Source organism: Theropithecus gelada, chromosome 2 (genome assembly GCF_003255815.1).
Source record: "Theropithecus gelada isolate Dixy chromosome 2, Tgel_1.0, whole genome shotgun sequence".
NCBI lineage: Eukaryota > Metazoa > Chordata > Mammalia > Primates > Cercopithecidae > Theropithecus > Theropithecus gelada.
The window spans coordinates 163,180,304-163,202,729 of record NC_037669.1 but is presented as its reverse complement, the minus strand read 5'-3'; the positions used below and the strand labels follow the sequence as shown (position 1 = coordinate 163,202,729).

Below are 22,426 nucleotides of genomic sequence, written 5' to 3'. Positions count from 1 at the left end.
GCGGCGGGCCTGCTGAGGGACTTGCCTCCTTAGACTCGGAGCGTCGGAGGTTCCTTAGGAAGTTGTTCCCTCCCGGTCTCTGTACGGGGTGGGGTTTGTGGGGACCTCAGCGTGGGGTGTGTGAGGCGTCCTGAAGGCCGGGCCCGCTAGCTAAGGGGGGCTGGGCCGGAAGTGCTTCTGGTCTCCTCTCACCTGTCAGCTGCTGGGGACTTGCTGATGGCAGCTCCCTCGTGCGGCGGCGACAGGCACAAAAGCTCGCCTGACGCCATCTTTGTGGCACGAGGTCGGTTTCAGTAGTTACCATTGAGAATGTTAGAATTTTTGAACTCTGGGCACCGTTTTTTTCCCTCTCGATAAACAGGAACCTTTGACAAAATGTCCATTTGGTAGATAGTGTTGGGTGTGCGTTTCTGTGAGTTTGGTAAATGCCTAGCGTTGGTTCAGCGCCATCACGAGATGCGGCTCTGAACACGGTGACCAACCACTGAGTCACGAACGCGAGTATTACATGCTATGTGTGTGTCTGCATTGATAATTCTCAGTCTCTTCATTTTTAGAGATAAAGGGAGGAAGTTTATACACAGTTTTTATTACCACGTATAAACATTAAAATAAAAAGATTATGTGTAATTGTACAACATGTAGTTATCCATGCTAATAAAAATTAATTATCTTGAGTTATAAGTAATTATTTATTATAATACTTTTCATTTTTAGAGATAAAGGAATCCTAATAGTTACATTGGATTTTTTTCTGATTATGAAAGTAGCCTATTTACTCATTTGAAAACAATCACTGTAAGAAAATAGCAATCTGTCTTAATCCTGACACTTATAGCCGTTAAATTTTGATACATGTATGCCCTTCCAGATTATTTTTATGCTTATATTGCATATAAATGGGCCAACTTTTGCAAGGGTTACACCGTGCTGCATAATAGTATTTTACAACTTGCATCTTTCAATTGATGTAGGCATTATTCTGAAGATAATTTTAATTTTCAATATATGTTTAAAATTATACCATCATTTTACCGAATTCCATTATGATGAATACTTTTTCAGTATTAATACTATCAGGCTGGGCGCAGTGGCTCACGCCTGTAATCTCTTTAGGAGGCTGAGGCGGGTGGATCACTTGAGGTCAGGAGTTCGAGACCAGCTTGGCTAACATGGTGAAACCCCGTCTCTACTAAAAAAGATTAGCTGGGCGTGGTGGTGCACACTTGTAATCCCAGCTACTCGGGAGACTGAGGCAGAAGAATCACTTGAACCTGGGAGGCGGGTTGCAGTGAGCTAAGATCGTGCCACTGCACTCCAGCCTAGGAAACAAAGAGGGGAGGCTCAGTCTGGAAAAAAAAAAAAAAATGCTCTAAATATCCTTGTGTAAATATCTTGGCACGCTTGTATTATTAATTCCTTGAGATGAATTGCTGTAAGTGGAATTGCTGGGTGAAAGCGTTTTGCCCCTTTGGTAACAATTTTAAGTTACTCCCCTCATTAGTATAGTGATGAGTATCCCCGCCTATCAAACAATGATACACCTTTTCCAAGCTACTCTTGGTAAAGCATGTATCAGTATTTTCCCACTGATGGTGTGGACAGTGATCTCTTTTTCACACCCTTCCCGATGAAAGGTATTAGGATTTTTTTAAATCGTCAACCTAAGAGCTGGAAAATATTTTACTATGTTGATGTGCACTTTTTGAAATCATCGATGAAGTTGATCATTGATCATTAGCTTTTTAAATTTCCTTTTTAATTTTGTATTTATTCATAAAAACTGTATTAATGTTCACCTTTGTCATACGTAGTGGAAAAAATATGTAGTATTAATAAGGAGGTGCCCTTATTCCTAATTTCAATGGAGATGACTCTAGTATTTCACTTTAAGCTTAATGATAGGGCAAAATTAGATTGATAGAAAATAAGATACCTCTATTTCTGTTTTACTTGGATTTTTAAATAATTTTAAAATGAATGCTGCATTTTATCAAATGCTTTTTCAATGGCGAATTAAAGTAACAATATCCTATGAAATAGTCTTGCATTCCCAGTGTAAACTATATATACTGCTGGAATTTTGCATTTGTGCTGAGGGCAGGGATGGCTCATCTTGATGAAGCTTTGTTACTTATATACTGTTAGCTTTGTAAAATGCGTTGAGAAATATTTTTTTCCTCTTTGAAAATTGAAGAAAAGTGTTTGAATTTCTTAATCTCTTCTTCTGTCTTCTATCTTTATTTCCGGTGTCTGGTGTGTGTGTGCACCTCTCTTTGACACACACACATATACCCAAGTTATCTATTTCTTTACAAGTTGAAAGAATTCCCAGGGAAACTGAGCCAGGTATCATTGGGTGTTCTTTCTCAAGATTGTTTTGTAAACATTTAAATTTCTCTACAAGTTTATCACGTCGTTGATTTCCAAATTTATTCCTATCGAGTTTATGCATAGCATTGTTTTATAATCTGTGGTCATAACCCATTTCTCAGGTTTCATATATCTTTTTGCTTTCTTGCTTTTCCTTGCTTAGTTTTGCCAGGATTGTTTATTGCTTGAATTTCATCCTTCCCACCTCCAGCTCCCCAAGACTCTTCTCTTGGATTTAAAGTTTTGATTCTGATTTTCGTGTCATATTTTCTTAATTTTAGCATTCTGTTTATTCTCTTCTTTCTATTGGTGTGAATGTAACTTTGATAACTACAAATTATAGCCTTTTTCCTGGTCAGTTTATATAAATCTCAATTTGCTTACATGTTCACATAGTAATTGAATTAGATAATACAGTCAAAGAAGCTGACATCCCAGGAGTTTAAATAATTTTTTCCAGTTTTTAGCTGTCTTTGTCACTTCGTTGTCCAAATATAACAAGGAATGTGTTTGCTATAAATAACAATGACAGTTGTGTATATGATGGTCTTGAAGCTCACCCCTGTTAACTGTTCCAGCATTTCTCATTTCAAAATTCACCAACTCACTTGAAGGTATGATTCAGAAAATTACTTCTTTAATGCAGTTTGTTTTCAGGATGCTATTGACAGTTACGATGATATTTTCTTTAAAATTAAGCTTTTGCTTATCCTAAGCATTCATTTATATTTTTGGCCATAGTTTCACCAAACGTTGTCTATTGATTGTGGATTTTTATATATACACTTTAATTATGTGTAAATACAGTAGGAATTTAACAATCCCTGCTAATCAAGCCATGGTAAAAATGAGGTACATTGCTTACTTTGTTAGCTTTGAGCGCCACCTGCTGGCTGAGGACTAGGACATGATGATGTCTCCTTAATTTAAGATGTTATTACACTGTTAAAATGATTCAATGAATTTTGTATTTACGATTCCAGTTAAGCAGGCAGCCAGTTTGTAAGATCCAAGCCAAAGTCAGACTTCCTATAATGTCAAATGCCTCTTTTCCTCTTTTTCAAACTACTGTCGTCTCCAAGTATCCGTTTTACTGTTGTATCGAGTATGAGAATTAGACACCAGAGATCTTTTCCAACCATTCATTTTCAAGCAAGGAAACTGAGGTCCTGAAAAGACTTACTTTACTGAACAATGGAAATCAGGTCCTTCCCAAACAATAATTTTCCTCCTCAATTCTTGTGGGACTGTCACAAGGTTTCTTAACCACACCCTATTCAAATTTTGGACCAAATAATTCCTTGTTGTAGGAAGCTGTCTTTGCATTGTAGGATGTGCAGTAGTATCCCTGGCCTTCAGCCCGTCAGATGCCAGGAATACACCTCAGGTGTGACAGCCAATCTCTCAACATTGTTAAATGCCCCGGGGCTCAGAAATCTTCCCCAGTTGAGAATCAGTGCATTATCATCACTTCTTATAATCTGACAGTTTTGTGCCAGATGTTACACTTCTAGATTAAAATACATCCAAACTATGGTGCAGAGACAATACTGTATATATAGCTTGTTTATAAAAAATATATATATCCAAAGTTCATCCACAAATCAAGGGGGAATTGAAAAGGAGAAAAGAAACTACAAGAATTTCAGAATTTATTTTGTTTTGTTTTATTCTGTTTGGGATTTCTGAATGAGCTGAGAAGGGATTGGTGAATTGTCTATAGGGAGGGGAAATCTCATCAAGTTCCTTATAGTTCAAGATATGCAGCTTAATGTCATTTAGAAAAATGATAACGTAAGACATTTTTGGAAAGGAAAAACTTCAGAAATAGTTTTAAAATTTTTCTTCCACATCATTGTCACGAAATACCACTATTAAAGGAAAGAATTGGGAATTACTTAGTTACAAACCCAAAATAGCAAGTATAAGCGCAAATAGAGAAAAGCAATAAACTCAGCTTTAATTGATTTGACAACTTAGATTTCATCTCTAGTAAAGCTGTGTAGAATCAGTAACTTCTAGCGTCTAATTAAAGCAGGAAGTCTACTTTCTTACTAATTCCTATAAAATTACTGTGCCTTTCAAAAAGATATACAGTTGCGCTCTTTTGTCTTTTGTTTTCTTTCAAACAGGTATGTGTGGAATAGCTTTCTCTTCTGCAGCCTTTTGTAGTTACCTTTTGTAGTCAATGGGCACTTCACCAATGATTTTTAAATTAATAATGATTCATAGTTTCCTGATGTTTCAATTAGTTATTAATTAAAAGTATCTTCAAAATAAGTTAGCTAAAATAGTAAAGCCAAAAAAGAAACTTGAAAAAAAATCTACTGAAAATAAATTTAAATAACAGGATACTAACTTACATTGGCATACCACTTTATACTTTACGAAATGAATTCACAGATGTTATCTCATTTCATTCTCAAAGCAATTTGCCCAGAGATACACAGCTGGCAAGTAAGTGGCCTATAACCACTTATCTGTAAGGGACATAAACCTAGTTCTCCTGACTAAATTAATTTTTGTTCCACTATGCTATATTGCTTCTCCGACATACATATTACTTACAAATTCTACTTGAGAAAATTTTACATTAGCCTTAGAGTCTACAGCGGAAAGAATAAAGACAGTTCAGATCAAAATCCAGAAAAATAATGAGTTATATGTATGTGTTTCTTTATCTGAAAATAAAGATGGTATCATTTATATCTGCCTACTGTGAAAATTAGAATTATCAGTGGGACTGATTTGGTGTTAGGAAGAAAAATGTTATTTCAAAAGATGCTTTGAACACCCTAGCATTAGGGATGAGGATTATAACCCTTTTTTTAGAAGGAGCTATGACATGTGAGCAAATAATGTTTCCGTGATTCGTTCCTAAAGTAAAGCAGGCATGCTAACACAGGGAGTGTTAAAATTGTAAAAATTCATGTTATTTTGGTGAAAAAGGCGAAGCAAGACAAATTGGTTTAAAACTTTGAGGCTTATTTTCTTTTTGCTGTGGCTTTTTAGAGTTGTTTTTTTTTTTTTTAAAGATTTGTCATCCTTTTTATTAGTGTACTCAGTAAAATGAAAAGTTGTTTATGAATATAGAACAGGATGATTTTAATGTTAATTTTTACAAATCTGAACTTTCTGATTTTGAGGTTTTTAAAAACTAATTCACATAGTATTTTCACAAATAACTAAGTATTCTTCCACAGCATTGTACAAGACTTGGTAATGAGCAGTACTGGGTTTAAGAAAGTACTGTATCCTGGTTGGGTGCCGTGGCTCATGCCTGTAATTCCAGCACTTCGGGTGGCCAAGTCGGGTGGATCACCTGAGGTCGTGAGTTGGAGACCAGCCTGGCCAACATGGAGAAACCCCATCTCTACTAAAGATATGAAATTAGTTGGGTGTGTTTTCAGGCGCTGGTAATCCCAGCTACTCGGGAGGCTGAGGCAAGAGAATCGCTTGAACCCGGGAGGTGGAGGTTGCAGTGAGCCGAGATCACGCCATTGCACTCCAGGCTGGGTGACAAGGGTGAGACTCTGTCTCAAAAAAAAAGAAAGCACTATATCCTTTTGTTAAAATTCAATGCTAATCTACTCTGATGAGTTTAAATCCTGAGCCTGAACTAACTTACAAATGAAAGTAATTTATATAAAATACTTTATACTTAGAAAACAAAAGTTATATTTCACATTATGTATGGGTTTTTCCTGTATATCTAATTACGATGTCTACTTTCCAAATTACAGTCTGCTGCAAATCCTGAAACTCCAAACTCAACCATCTCCAGAGAAGCCAGCACCCAGTCCTCATCAGCTGCAACCAGCCAAGGCTATGTTTTACCAGAAGGCAAAATCATGCCAAACACTGTTTTTGTTGGAGGAATTGATGTTAGGGTATTGTATTCATACCTCATTTTTATGTTACAATACATTATGAATAATGGGATTTGGGCCCTGTTACAAACTTAAGGTTTTTTTGTACTTCATGGAGGTTTAGAATTGGTTTTATGTTTGTCCCATAGCTACTAAAAATATCTTTGACAAAGAGCTACTGGTGATTTGGGGACAAAAGGGGGAGAAATTTTCACATCATCAAACTTTTTAATAAAATTGAAATTTTTGAATGCTGAGTTTTTACTCTTGAAGTTCAATTCTTTTCCATAGATGGATGAAACTGAGATTAGAAGCTTCTTTGCTAGATATGGTTCAGTGAAAGAAGTGAAGATAATCACTGATCGAACTGGTGTGTCCAAAGGGTGAGTAATTTTAGCAAAAATATCTGAACTCTAGCCACGTATAGAGTATCAGAGAAGACTTCAAAACTGGTATTCTGATGCTTACATAAATGAAATTTGTTGCTGTGTTAATTTCTTTTATGTAGAGGATAAAAGTTTACTGCCAGTTCTTTAATCATTTTTCTGTTTGTTTTTTAATATCTTCAATCTTCATTTCATACAAATGGAATCAGTTTTCTCAAAGAATTGTTTTCTTCATACATTGCACGGTAACTTAAATTTTAACCACCTTGTCTTAGTAAGTTAAATTCAGGTTCACAGATACGAATTACTTGTCAATCAATAAAGTTTTCACACTAATCTTAGCACATTTTGACATAGTGCAGATTAAGAAAAAGCAGTATTTGTAGAGGATCTATCATGTACGTCTTAACAAATACCATAGTATATTATTCATCTTTTAGTCATCACTTCTGTATATTGTAGAAGTTCTGAACCATGTACTGTATGATGGTGATTTATACTTCATTTATCTGCCTTTATAGCTATGGATTTGTTTCATTTTTTAATGACGTGGATGTGCAGAAGATAGTAGAAGTAAGTAATCTAATAGAAAAATATCATTTGTTTTATTGATACAGTGTTTAGTGTTGAGTGATATACTCAGTCTTGTATAAAATTTGGAAGAAGATACACTTTCTGTTTAAAATCCAAACTTAGAGGAATCTCACATGATATGTTAGAACCTGTTTATTTTTGACTGGGCACCTAGCTTCATGAACTACAGATGGGAAGGGTTGGAGACAGGGCAGGGTGATGAAAAGTTTTTGATCAACTTTCACTTGATGCCTCTTGACACTGATAGAGAAGTAAGGGAGGTAGCTTCATGATGACAAATTTTAATTTGGTGTGTAGTTATCATTGATCTTCTGTGATAATAGGAACTTTAGAAGACTTTAGGTGTTCACCCAAGTCTTGGAAGTAAAGACTTGAAAATTGATTCTAGTTCTGTTACTGTTTTATTTTCAGTCACAGATAAATTTCCATGGTAAAAAGCTGAAGCTGGGCCCTGCAATCAGGAAACAAAATTTATGTGAGTACAAAGAGAAATTGTTCTTGTTGACACATGTAGCTTTTCTAAGAACTAAAAATAGGCTTTTTATTTTTGCTTTTTAAAAAGGTGCTTATCATGTGCAGCCACGTCCTTTGGTTTTTAATCATCCTCCTCCACCACAGTTTCAGAATGTCTGGACTAATCCAAACACTGAAACTTACATGCAGCCCCCAACCACGATGAATCCTATAACTCAGTATGTTCAGGTAAGAATTGCTTATGTTCCTATTCTCTTGTTTATTGTAGTCATTTTACCCTCTGGAATTATATCCAGTTTCCATATAAGTGGTAATAGCATCCCTGTTTGAATACTTTGAGTAATGGGAAATTTATTTTGTTAGAAATTTCTTAGTGTTGTTCTTGATATGAGCTAAAGATCTGCTGTATACTTTGTCTTTATCTTAGAAATGACCTCTGTAGACACATGAAGAAATCTCTTCCTTTTTCCCCCCATGTAGCTAGTTTCTGAAGTATTTGAAAGCAGCTCTCGTTATGTGTCTGTCTACTTTATTTTTCTCTAAGGTTAGCAAATCATCTAGCTATTCTTTTATTTGCAATGGTTTCCGGATGCCACCTCATATAAATTGCTGACTTCTGGATATATTCTGGTTCTGGAATGGGTAGATTTCTGATGTGTTTTACTATATAAATCCTGTGAGTTTCTGGCATATAATTTCTCTGATCCTGGTTACTTTGATATTTAAAGTAGGATTTGACATGCTATCACTTACTGATGATAAATAACATTTATTTTCTTCTTAGTTCATGTTACTTATGTCTTAGTTTAAAAGACATTTTCTTTGCTGGAAAATAATAGTGAGATAGTTCTTCAGTGGCTCTTATTCATTGACATTTTCCGTGTACTTGAAATGTGTAGGGGTATATCTTTTCTTCTTTCTCCTTCTGTGAACAATGGCTAGGAAAAAAAAGCCCTATTTGTTTCTAACATTTACTGTGAGCCATTACTGAATCTGGGTGTATTCATGTATGCTGCCACCTATATGTTTTCAATCAATAACTATTTATTTAAAAATATAAGACATTATACTGTCTCGTCCAGTTTTGGATTATATACAGCTCTTAGGTTTTCGAAATTAAGTACAGAAAAAGCCATAACATCTGTAGGAGGACTACATATTACCCTATAATATTATCAAATACAAAACTGTCTAGAAGTATTTTGACAAAGAAATAGCAAATGTATTAATTTAACTTGCATTGAAATCTGTCTTAATAGAGCCTTTTCATCAGTGTAAGAAATAACATCTGGGTGGGATTATACACAGTATAAATAAGATAAACTTTGCCTGGTGAAATAGTCACTTCTTTTGTCATTTGTTCCCCCTCCCCACCCAAAGGGTAACACTTGACAGATAATATTTCTTTCTTCATAAAGTCAGTCGTTTAGAATTCTGCATTATTGTATATGGAAAAATAATATTTTAAAAGTTTTCATATTTTTGTTACGTTGGGAATAATATTTCTTTCTAATTTAAAAAAAAGTTTTATCTTATTCATTCTTTCTGTAAACTTTATTTTCAGGCATATCCTACTTACCCAAATTCACCCGTTCAGGTCATCACTGGATATCAGTTGCCTGTATATAATTATCAGGTAATTTAGGAGGGAGTAAAATGATTTACTTTCAGATTTTGTTGAGGCCTTTAACTTGTTTATACAAATTGCCTGAATAGTTTGTCATTTTAAACTAGTGAAATGTACCTAAAATTTAAGAAAAAAATTAGTCTAGAATTAAGACCTCTGTATTATTTAGAAGTAATGGAATAATATTTTGACAGGAATATACTTAGCAGTAACTTTACAACAGTTTTATGAGATTCGGTGTCCCCTTCTGTATTTCAGCATTTTTTCATTTTTGCTGTCAAATAGCTGAAACAGCCAGACTGACTTTCATCAATTTTTTAGGGAGCTAGAGTGAAATAAATTATCCAATTCTTAGAGCACATAATTCAAATTCTATTTCTGTTTTAGCTGGCTGCTTCACAGTAATAGTTCTGTGAGTCTCTTTACATAGATATGACTGTATATATAACCCATAATCATATCTATGGTAATAAATTCAAGCAACTAATATCTCTGAGATTTCCACAACGCCAACTCCCGAAAATTGGGGAAAAGGTGAGGTTTTACATAATAGAAGTAACAACAAGAACATCAGGGATTAGAAACATAAAGTACTTCTTTTTTTCCATTCTGTTTCCTATCACAACAAAGGAGCCAGCATGAAAAGTACTTCAATATTGTTTTCTCATGTGTTTTTGAAAATGTGTAGGAATATTTGAATAATTTTGATTTCCTTTTTTTTTTTTTTAAGATTCCGCCACAGTGGCCTGTTGGGGAGCAAAGGAGCTATGTTGTACCTCCGGTAAAATGAATTACCGAAACATATAATTCCTGTTCTTTATTTTATTTTATTTTTTTGTTTATATTTCTTGATTTTTTCCCATGTCATATATGCCTATATTTTTAAATAGTTCTTTATATTAATGTGTTACATTTTGTTACTTTTTAACCCAATTAGAAACTCCCATGGGAGCAGCAGTGCCTTTTTCTCTCAGGTTTTTGTGTGCTTAAGCAATGACTGGTCTAGATAATGATAAGTGTTCAGTTACTTGTTGATAGACTGTGTAATTCAAGAAAGATAGTATTAATGTGGATTTAGAATTAGCATGTATCTGCCTAGAATCTGCCTCTGGCTTTACCAGCCATAAAAAAAATTGTTGAAGAGGAACAGAAATATTTTGCTGTTAATTACTGTTAAATAAGAATAGGAATAAAACAAGAGTATTATGTCTAAAACACCCAAGCTGCTGTCTTTCATCAGGATTGGAGATTTGAAGGATATAGTAAGTGTTAACATTCTCAAACACTTCCTTACTACATTAGTTTCTTAGAGTCCTTGTACTTCCGATTATCTTGATACCTAGAAGACATTTTAAAACAGAAGACTGCCTTACTGTATTTCAACTGTTCATTTAAAACAAAGTTTCTGAAATAATGTAATTGATTTTTAACACAACCTACATTGAAACTTTGGATACCAGCTCACCTTTTTGAAGAATAAGTGGCTTTTAAACATATCTGTATATCTGTTTAATTACACTTTCATTATTTTAAATATAGGCTTATTCAGCTGTTAACTACCACTGTAATGAAGTTGATCCAGGAGCTGAAGTTGTGCCAAATGAATGCTCAGTTCATGAAGCTACTCCACCCTCTGGAAATGGCCCACAAAAGGCAAACATCGAATTTTGTTTATATATATTTCATATTTATTTTTTCTAGTTTTAATAATGGTTTTTTGAGAAGCAAGCATTTTTGTCAGAATTTAAAGATGGGAGCCATAAATTATAGAGCTTAAATAATTGACTATTATTCAGCAGTTAAAAGTGGGTGAAATTTCAGATACCCCAAATTTTCAATGTATACATAAAATTTCTGATTCAGCAGTCCTTTTCTATATTCCAGTTCCACTAATTTTTAAAAACCATACTTCAATAAATGTTATATTAATATGATTTGGCAGAATGTTATGGGAGGGTTTCCTCAAGAATTCTACTCTTCAAAAGAGGAATTAGTACGAATTATATATACCTTTTCTTTTACGACAGTTTTGATATTTACTTAAACAGTGAAACACATTACTTGTGGCATTCTTTATATAACGTTATATGGCAGTAGTTCCCAACAGTGGTGAAGTTAGTAGTAATTATTCAAATATTGAATTAGGCAGGGTTGTTTCTTTTTATCATTAGAGCAAATTTCTATAATACTATCACTCTTGAATCATATGTAAATGAGTGGGAGTGTGGAAGTAGTTGATGTGCTGGTAATATGGATAACACTCGAAGAAGTCCCGTTGGAGTGTGAATTCCTTGATTTGATACTCGATTTTAAAATGCAAATAAATATTAAAATAGCTTACAGTATAATTGTCAGGTTTTCTCCTTAGTATTTTTTCTTGAAACATTGGAGTTCACTCAGGGATTTAACAAATTCAGCTTTTTAAACCAGTATTCTGTCACTGAGGTTCTAAAATGTTTGATTGTCAGAAAACTTGCATACTGAGTGATATATGGTAAAAATTATGAATCACATTTTTATGAATTCCTTTTTTTTCTTTTTTTTTGTGAGACATAGTCTCGCTGTTTTTCCCAGGCTGGAGTGCAGTGGTGTGATCTTGGCTTACTGCAACTTCCGCCTCCTGGGTTCAAGCAATTCTCCCTGCCTCAGCCTCCTGAGTAGCTGGGATTACAGGCGCCTGCCACCACACCCAGTTAATTTTTGTATTTTTTTTTTTTTAGTAGAGACGGGGTTTTGCCATGTTAGGCTGATCTTGAACTCCTGACCTCAGGTGATTCTCCTGTGTTGGCCTCCCAAAGTGCTGGGATTACAGGGATGAGCCACCACTCCCAGCCTCTTTTAGCGTTTTTGCATTTCTTTAGAAATAAAGTAATATGTTCATTAAACCATCAAAAAAAAAAAAAAAAAAAAAACCCTTATTCAGAGTGAGTGAAAGAGAATCGTGTTTACATTACTGAAAACTTCTGTGTTTCAGAAATCTGTGGACCGAAGCATACAAACGGTGGTATCTTGTCTGTTTAATCCAGAGAACAGACTGAGAAACACTGTTGTTACTCAAGATGACTACTTCAAGGTATGAAAAGAACAGTATGCATAATTTAAAAGCACACTTGTTAGATTTAAAGTATCTGTTTTCCTTGTGGTATACGTATTTTGAGATTTCTTAAGAGCGTTTAATTGAACTGTTGGCATTTGACTATAACACAGTAAACCAGAGTGGGTTTTACCTGGCAGTGTATTTTCTGCACTCGAACCCTGATACAATGTAGTTACCTTTAGGGAAGAATCCTTCAGCAGAAATTTGCAATTGAAAGGGTTTACCAGAGAAGAGAGTTAGTTTACTGGCTTGACCAAATAGTAAAAGAAAATTTTAGATACAGAAAGCAGATCTTGGCTGGGTGCAGTGGCTCACGCCTATAATTTCAGCACTTTTGGGGGCTGAGGTGGGTGGATTGCTTGAGCTCAGGAGTTCGAGACCACCCTGGGCAACATGGCAAAACCCCGTATCTACAAAAAATACAAAAATTAGCCAGTTGTGTTGCATACCTGTAGTCCCAACTACTCCAGAGGAGGCTGAGGTAGGATAGGATTGCTTGAGCCTGGGAAGTTGAGTCTGCATTGAGCCATGATTGTGCCACTGTACTCCAGCCTGGGCAACAGAGTGAGACCCTGGGCAACAGAGTGAGACCTTGACTCAAAAAAATAAAAATAAAAAAAATACATGCATATTGGATTAAAGAGAAGAAAAGAAATTGTTTACTCAGAAGATATACTTGAACAGTGTGAAGGGAGAAAAGGGGTAAAGTGAAGCAGTAAAATGTTGAATGGAAAGAAGTGGAGGTTGATTGAAACAGTTGGTGAAGTGGAAGAGAATGTGGGTAGTTGAATTCCAGAAAGACCTGATTTCTGATCCTGCCTTCTATCCATGTTGTATAGATAAATCTTATTAAGACTTCAGTTTTTACAAGTCTAAAATGAGAAGGTACAGAACTAAAGGTTTCTGGGTCCCTGTAGTTCTAAGTCTGTGAATAGGAAAAATAACTAATTTCGTCAGTCCAATGGGAGAGAAATATTATGGTTAGTGAAGGGAAGGTGTTTTTTAAATAATAGGTTTATTGAAATATATAATTGAAATACCAGTAATACAATTTACCTATTTAAAGTTTGCATTTCACTGTTTTTTGATGTATTCAAAGTTGTGTAACCATGACCACAATCAATTTTAGAATACTAAATCACCCCAAAAATCACCCCCCTACCTTAGCAGTCACCTGCCATTTTCCCCCATCCTGTGCAGCCCTAGGCAACCACTAATTTACTTTCTTTAAGGATTTTCCTGTCCTGGACATTTCGTGTATATGGAATCATACATAATGTGGCCTTTTGTGACTGGCTTTTTTCACTCAACATATAATGTTTTCAAGGTTCATCAGTATTCTAGCACGCATCAGAACTTCATTTCTTTTTATTTATGGCTATTACCTCATTCTGTTCATCTGTTAAAGACATTTGGATTATTTCCTCTTTTTAACTATTAGAAATAATGCTGTGAACATTCATGAACAAGTTACTATGTAAACATATGTTCTTATTTCTCTTGCGTATATACTTCGGAATGGAATTGCTAAGTCATGTTTAACCTTTAGTGGAACTGCCAGAATTTGTCAAAACTGGCTACACACTTTACTTTCAAAAGGAAATGTTTAACCATCACTTTGTGTCTTAAAACAGAAAGTAGACCAGCTTTTTTTTCCATCTGTGAATGGATATAGGATGAAGCTTAAGCTTTTTTTAAAGGGTTATATTACGGATCTCCTGTATAATGTAGAAGAGTAGAGCCCATATTGCAGAATTAAGCTCTTAACATCTTCGCAACAGGGAGTAAACATACTTAAAGTTGACATTTGTTCTCTAGTTGCTTCATTCTACATAGATAGTATAATTTAGAAAAGAAGGAACTGGAATTGTACATCAGCTTGCCTTGCCCAAAATTCTGGTGATTACATAGGTGTCTACAGTAGGACTTAAATGATTTTCAAAGCAGAAGGTAGTCTTGTGCCTTTTTTTTTTTTTTTTTTTTTTTTTTTTGAGGTGATCTCACTTGGTCACCTAGACTGGAGTGCAGTGTCACAGTCACAGCTTACTACAGCCTAAAACTCCTGCACGCAAGGGATCCTTCTGCCTCAGCCTCCCAAATAGTTAGGACTACAGACATGCACCACCATACTTGCTAGTTAAAAAGATTTTTTTTTTTAAGAGACAGAATCTTACTATATTGCCCCTGGCTGATCTTGAAATCCTGGGCTCAAGTGATCCTCCTGCCTCAGCCTCCTAAAGTGCTGGGGTTAGAGGCGTGAACCACCATGCCCAGTCCGGAAAATAGTTTTTAAACTTGAGTTCTCACCTGGAATTAGAAAAAGACTCCCTTTAAACTCCCAGAGTTTTCTGCTTGTTTGGGAGAGGAATCAGAAGTTGGCATCCTGCAGTTGTCTGACATCTAGACCTATTTTGATTGACTGAGTGTTGTTGTATTGCATATGAATGCATGAGGTATTTTTGAATGTATTTACTATTTCCATAGCTAATTCCACTCTTCATTGTCTTAATTCTCTAGTCCCTTCATAATCTTGTTTCCTGCATGATCTCTGAAGATACATGTTGGTGACCAGTTTTCTAGACTTTAAGCTAAATAGGATATCACTCTTTTGACAGATTAGGTAACTTCCGGAAGCCACTTTTATTTATATGACAATGAAACTGAAGTCTTAGAAAAAGGGCACAGTTACCTTTGTAGAAAATAAAATACTATTATGTTATTACTCATTTGCTCAGTCCCACTCCTCCTCTTAAGGCCTCTCACTTTTTTCTGTCTGCACGTCTGTAGGCAACATAGAGTGATAAGAAAGTTTTGCATGTATTTTAAATATTTCTCTTCCCTTTCTAAAGAATGATACATCTTCACAGGTTAATGATATGTCTTTAAATGCCAAAACTTACATCTTTCAACCTAACATGAAATTTCAGATTGGAGAGCTGTTCGCAAGCTGTGGTTCCTATTAGATGCAGTTCAGTTAGTGAAAGCAGTATTTTTTACAATTACATTTTCTACCAGCTGTCTTTGGGACATTACTGCAAAATTATTAAGAAGTACATAAAATTATATTGAGTCTAAGTCCTGTTATTTCTGAGTTTACTGGGATTTCTTTTTTTAAAATTAATTTCTTTTTTAACTAAACTGTTCAATAAAACTAGGCATCTCAGTACATATGTTATCCCTGTGTTCAAGAATGCTTCCCAAAAAGGATAATCTTTTTTCTCATTATTTTTAATGTTTAGACCCAAAACAAGTGGTTTAAGTTTTTGACAACTTTCAGATCTATAGTAGTAATCAGAAGTTTTCAGTAAAGTAAAAGGACTCTTTCTATCTTTTCCAGGATAAAAGAGTGCATCACTTTAGAAGAAGTCGGGCAATGCTTAAATCTGTTTGATCCTCCTGGCTATGTAGTTTCATGGGAAGTTGCTGGTTTTGAATATTAAGCTAAAAGTTTTCCACTATTATAGAAATTCTGAATTTTGGTAAATCATACTCAAACTTTCTGTATAAGTTGTATTATTAGACTCTCTAGTTTTATCTTAAATTGAAACTGTTCTTCATTAGATGTTTATTTAGAAACTGGTTCTGTGTTGAATATATAGTTGAAAGTAAAAAATAATTGAGACTGAAAGAAACTTTAAGATTTATCTGCAAGGATTTTTTAAAAATTAGCATTTTAAGTATTTAAAAGCAAATACTGATTTTCAAAAAAAAGTTTTTAAAACCCTATATTGAAAGGTCAGAATTTTGATAGTCTGAATACAAGCATTTCACTTCTCCAACAAGTACCTGTGAGCAGTACAGTATTTACAATATTGAGCTTTGCATTTATGATTTGTCTAGAAATTTACCACAAAAGCAGAATTTTTAAAACTGCATTTTTAATCAGTGGAACTCAATATATAGTTAACTTTATTGAAGTCTTCTTATCTAAACCCAGTAAAACAGATTCAAAGCAAACAGTCCAATCAGTGGGTCATATGTTTATTCAAAATATTTTATCTTTTATCTAGAATCCACATATATAAATCCTATTTGATAAGGGTAGTAATTAGGATAACTAAAATTCTGGGCCTAATTTTTTAAAGAATTCAAGACAAACTAAACTTTACTAGGTACATAAGCTTCTCAATGAGTCACCATTCATCTTTTTTGTAAAAACTTTTTTCTTTGAAATGCTGAACTTGGCTGTTTGTCAAATTGTGCAAAATATTGGTATTAAAGAATGCTGCAACTTTTTTATGTCACTTAGAGGTTAATCAGAGTATCTGAAAGGAATTGTTTTTATAAAAACATTGGAATATTAGTTACTTGCTATAAATAGATTTAGTCTGTTATACTTCCTTTTGTAAAGTAAAATATGTCCAGAAGAGTCAAAGTAGGTAGTTTTGGTATTTCTAAACCACAAAAGTTGTTTAATAAGTACATCTCAAGAATGTGCTAGAGTTAAAAGTTAACGTTGTTTCTAGATTAGGTGGTGTCTTCATTTTACATTGTGACAAACAGCTAGAGCACCAGCGCCCTTTTGCTCTACCCGATCTTTCTTTTCCAGCGTTTGTCACTTGTCTTTCAGAAGGTTTGCTTCTAGAACTGGTGATGTAAGGAATGGAAGTAGCTGTATGAGCAGAGCAGTTCAAGGGCCAAACCCTGGAACGGTAGCAATGGGATATAATACCTTTCTAAGGTAAATAGTTGTATCAGTATCATTTGATCTGCCACAGACATGAGTTTAAAGCGGCCTTCTGGCCCTTGTTTCAGTGGCTTCTTCCCTAAAACGTAGAGACTCTTAACTTAATCTGTAGTTACTATGAACCATATTACTAGTGCCCACTGGGGTCTATAATTCCTCAAAATTTTCATTCTGAATCTGAAGAAAAGAGTCTTTTAACTTTAGAATTCCCAAGAGGGCTTTATTACACCTCAGAAATTGAAAGCACCCTGAATTTGTCCATTTAAAAATTAACTCTAGTTTTTTTGGTGCTATAACATTGACACGTATCATTCTGTGATTAAATCTCCAGCTTATTATAAGTGATACCTATATTCTAAAGAGCTAATTCTAATTATTCCAATATGACCTTAAGGAAAAGTAAGGGAATAAGTTTTTGTGTGTGTTAGAGTGAAGCATTTAAAAGAGTAAGGGTAAAAGAGATGAAGTCCTGAATCTTTCAAATGGAAAATTAACTCTAAACTTAGAAATATGCTTCTACCTATTGCTGATGCTGTCTTTGCATACATGAATAAAAATAAACTTTTTTTCTTCAAAAGTGTTTTTGGCTTTCTGATGTAATCTAAAATGGGGGGAGTTGGGAACTGTGTAACAAGGTTTAGATTCTTAAAATGTAAAAGTATCGAGTTCATTTTACTAATCTGGCAGAGTTCGCTCATAAAAGAAATTCAGGTACAAAGAGAAATTTAAGAGATGCATGAACAGCAGTGCCGAGTAGGAATGCTGACGAACACATCTGACTGTTGCTATCTCATGGCTAAGGTGCCTTTCAATTTGGACCCTATGAAATATTTTGTCTCCTGTACACTTTAGGCCTAATCTCGAGACCTTTTATTTAGGGATATTGTGGTTGCTTAATAGAGCTTAAATTTTTTGTATTGCATGTACTTCATATGGATGCAATAAAAAAAATCAATACTTCCCACCTCTTCTAGCTGTAGTTCTAGTACTCTCAGTTCTATAAGCTGAGCCCAGTGGAGGAAATTCTCCCCTCAGACACTACTATATTTCATCAGTAAGCTTACTGATTCATAACCAGAAACTTGACTGCAAGATTCTGCAGGATACCAGTGCTTTCTGCATCACCAAAGATTAAATTGTGATGTTTAGTGTCTAATAGGCTAAAAATTAGTAATTCTTAAATGTGCATATGTGTACATATGTATACATATGTGTGTATATATATGTATATATCTATGGTTACATATATACTATCTGTTACCCAGAATATTTGGTTATAGCACAAGCTGAGTAAGCTTGTAGTATTTTCAGACCCCAAAATTAGACTTACATATACCTTAAGATAGTTGCTTTACATCAGCTTATTATCTCAAGCATGTTTGTGGTTTAGTAGTAAATTCTTAACACAAAGTCAAATCTTTAGAATTGAAAAATACCGTTCAGCACTTCTTTGTAAAAAGTTCAAGTTAATGGCAAAATCAAACAACTCTAAAAAGGTGGATCACCTCCATAAGTATATTCTGCATGTTGTTTTTTTCTTTCTCTGAAATCAGATTACCTTTAATTCAAAATAACTTCAAAATTGATAGTACCCATCTTGCAAGGAAGTCATTGACTTTTAAAAATTAATACACCACGGCAGTTCCCTCTAGTTGTAAAGCACCTCTGGCCCCTCTTCACTAAAATTCTCTTGGCTCTCTTTAAAGGTAAACTGGTAACAATGGGCTGCCACATTGCTTAATCGCCTTGCCTGCTTTCATTGCTGTCAATTGAGGGTAACAAAGAGCAGCAACGATAAGACAGCATGCCACTCTGCTTTCACAAAGATGGCAATAGAGAAGGTGGGGAAACATAAGGGAGAGAAAAGCAGCAGTATTTTCCATTGACCAAGTCTTGAAAATAGGGCCAGCTGTTGAGTATGATCATTTGGAATCCCTGAAACACTTCTTCTAGATGAGGATTGCTCCTGTACATATTTTGATAACTGTGTAATCTAGCCCTTCCCAACATTATGTGTCGTATGTCTCTCTGTGTGTAACTGATGGTTGTGAGCAATTCCTCACCACCCATCAAAGACTGAGTTTTCCATCTGTAGATAGTACATTTGGTAGTAGAAAACAATAGACATAAGAAGTTCAAACTATAAACAGGCGTTTTTGAATGCTCATGCAAAATATTCAATCTGCATAGCAAAGAAATGATAGGTAATTCTACATTGCATTTAGAGTTAAAAACATCTGTCCAATATGGCTGTAGCTGTGGGCCAATCCCAAGAAAATGCAAAAAAATTGTCTCCTGGTACAGAAACTGAAACTACCACTGTACAATTAAACTCTATGGTAGCTATATTTTACATTTTTAACTGGTCTGAAACAAAGTTTTCTAGTCGAGTCTCTAGTTCATTTTCCCAAGGCAAGGCTTTGTATGTTACGTGCACCTCCATTAAGGCCGCATGCCAGGAATGTGCCTTTTCCCACATATAAAATTTACAGATACCAGTTCACTGGGTCTTTAACAATAGAACAAATGCTTGCATGACTGGGATATTCAGGTCATGAAAGCTCTTTATAAATTTGAAGGAATAGTAACATTTCAAGCACTTGAGAAAGTTAGAGGTTTTATAATCCTTAATTAGTTCTTTTTTACAGAAAACAAATCTAGCAAAAGTACACTAAGGCTCTCAGCACATCTATTGTCTTTGCCCAAAATAAAATGGATAGAGACACACCATTCTGGCTTAATCTTAGATGGAACTCTACTATAGAAGAAAGGCAGAGTTGATACTAATACAGCCAGGCCAGCTGTTAAAGTGGACATGTCCCCTCTGCCCTTGTACATTTGTTTAAAAATTTTGATAATGACTCTCCCCACCTCCTCCTCCATACCCTCCATAAATCTGGGCCAATGGAGAGAGGTAATTTAAAATGCAGAGGACATTTTTTCTCTGTTTTTACCTATGCTGATTCCCTACCTAGTGTTGGAGTGGCTTTACTGTGTGAGTAAAATCTGAACAGTATTTACGTAGTACACCTGCTATATGAGAAAAGTTTGACCCTGCACTTTTTTTTTTTCCTGAACATGACTTGGTTGCTGCTCATCATTCTGGTTGGTGATGTGTCTGTCTGACAAAAAACCCATATGCTCACCGTCCAGAGTTGCATCCATGATTAGATTAGATCAGCCCGACATTTGATAGGGCAGGTTTTCTCCATGATGCCAATTTTACAGGGAAATCAAAGAGCATCAGAACTATCAGGGGTGTTTTTCAGAGATGCCAAATCGTGGCCCCATTCTCAGATGCTCCTATTCTAATGCTCTGGATGGGCCTAGTAATCTGCGTTTTTAACATGTGCCCCAGGTGATTCTGACCTCTGTAGCACATACTTTGAGAAATACTGCCTCAGATGAGGATCTCTCATTATGTCATCTCAAGCTACCCCTGGATTTAGGATAGAAACAGCCCTGTCAGGTTCATTATGACTTTCATAAAGGATTTCATTGGCTTAATTCACTGAATTCATCTTCCCCTGCCAAGCCTGTGCCCGGGAGTGCCAGTTGTCCATAGGCAAAAGTGACTCATGAATGGGCTGAAATGGATTGAATAAAAAGTCTGAAAACCAAGACTTGTGGCCAGAAATGAGTGATAGGATGGAGTGATTACAAAGGCAAAGCTGGATTCCAAGGCCTAGTGCAGGCAAGCCAAGGGTGAGGGACTAGGCTCAAGTGGGAGGGGGCAGAGTGGATATTATTATTTTTTTTTTTTTTGGATTTTTTTTGGCATACTTAAACTCATCCGTGTTGACTGGGGGATTGTATTTATTTTCACTGCTTTTTAGTTGTATCAGTTGAATATTCTGTGGTTTATCATTTCCCTTGCTGGGGGACAATTGGATTTTTTCATTTTAAAATTTAAAACATTTAAATTGTGTTGATTGGTTGATTGCTGTACAAACTATGCTGCTATGAACATTCTTAAATATCTCTGATCACTTAGGTACTAGAGTGTCATAATAAAGAGTGAACTTTAAATCCTAGCCCCAAATTCTTCCCGAGTAAGCTTGGACGAGCTCACTGAGCCTCGGTTTCCTGCTTTGTAAAACAACAATACTAGTATCTATAAGATTAGTATGAGATTAAATTGGGCAATACATCAATGTGGTTAGCTTCCCATCCACCAGTCTACCCACCTGCCTCCCACTCAAACCCACCTAAGTTTTCTCTAGCCTTTACATTTCAGTAACTAGAACTTCACAAGTGGTCTATGTAGAGAACAGCCATGGTTTGGTGAATGGCTGTGTCCTGAAATGTAGTCTTTTGTGTACCTTCTTTGGTAATAGGAAGAAGCTCATTATTCTAGGCTCTTCAGGATATGTTCTAGAATGGTTCCCTTTCTTCTTCTGCGAGGACCTTAAATGAGTAGAACACTAATAAATGAGTGAAATCATTGTACCTAGGCCAGTGTTCCCTAAGCACAATTTCTGTTTTTCCTTCATAAAATGCTGGAGGTGGCAGGCAGGATTTCATATCCCATTCTTCTCATCACATGCATACTCCCTGATATTTGTATAGGATTTTAGGGCTTTCAGAGCTACCTCACATATATAATTTCATTTGGTCTTCATCAACTCCTTTGAAGGGCTAGACGTGTCTAGGTTTTAGGTGTGATTTTCTTAAATTTATATACCCTGGGATTCAGATAAATAAGAACTTTACATGAGACTTTACATCTGGGTCATTGCTTTTTCTACTATATCATAGATAGCAGACTCTACAAATCAAAAGACAAATATTTTTTATAAATACATAATTATATATATTTATGGGATACATGTGACAATTTGATATTTCCATACAATGTGTGGTGATCAAATCAGGTTAATTGGGATATCCATCACCTCAAACATTTATCATTTCTTTGTGTGGGGAGCATTCCTAATCTACCTATTTGGAACTACACAATAAATTATTGTTAACTATAGTCACCCTATTGTGCTGTCAAACACTAGAACTTATTCCTTCTAACTGTATTTTTGTATCCAGTAAACAACCTCCCCTAACACCCACCCCACAACCCCAACACTCACTCTCTATAGCCTTTGTTAACTTTTGTTCTACTCTTTACCAATTATTTTGGCTCCCACATATGAGTGAGAATAAAGACATTTATTTGTCTTTCCTTGCCTGGTTTATTTCATTTAACATAATGTTCTTGTTTCCATCCATGTTGTTGCAGATTACAGGATCTCATCCTTTTTTATGGTTCAGTAGTACTCCATTGTGTAGATGTACCACATTGTGTTTATCTATTCGTCTGTTGAT

General features: G+C 35.2%; 1 protein-coding gene across 1 annotated transcript; it reads left to right on the top strand.

The window, feature by feature from the left end:
- Positions 1-216: 216 nt before the first annotated feature.
- Positions 217-17,687, top strand: DAZL (deleted in azoospermia like). Its single transcript, XM_025375616.1, is given in 12 exon segments — positions 217-249; positions 251-283; positions 6,117-6,263; positions 6,534-6,625; positions 7,150-7,201; positions 7,634-7,697; positions 7,785-7,924; positions 9,261-9,332; positions 10,054-10,104; positions 10,863-10,976; positions 12,298-12,396; positions 15,758-17,687. Coding segments are annotated over 12 exon segments (951 nt in total). The 3' UTR covers positions 15,812-17,687.
- The last annotated feature ends 4,739 nt before the right edge of the window (positions 17,688-22,426 follow it).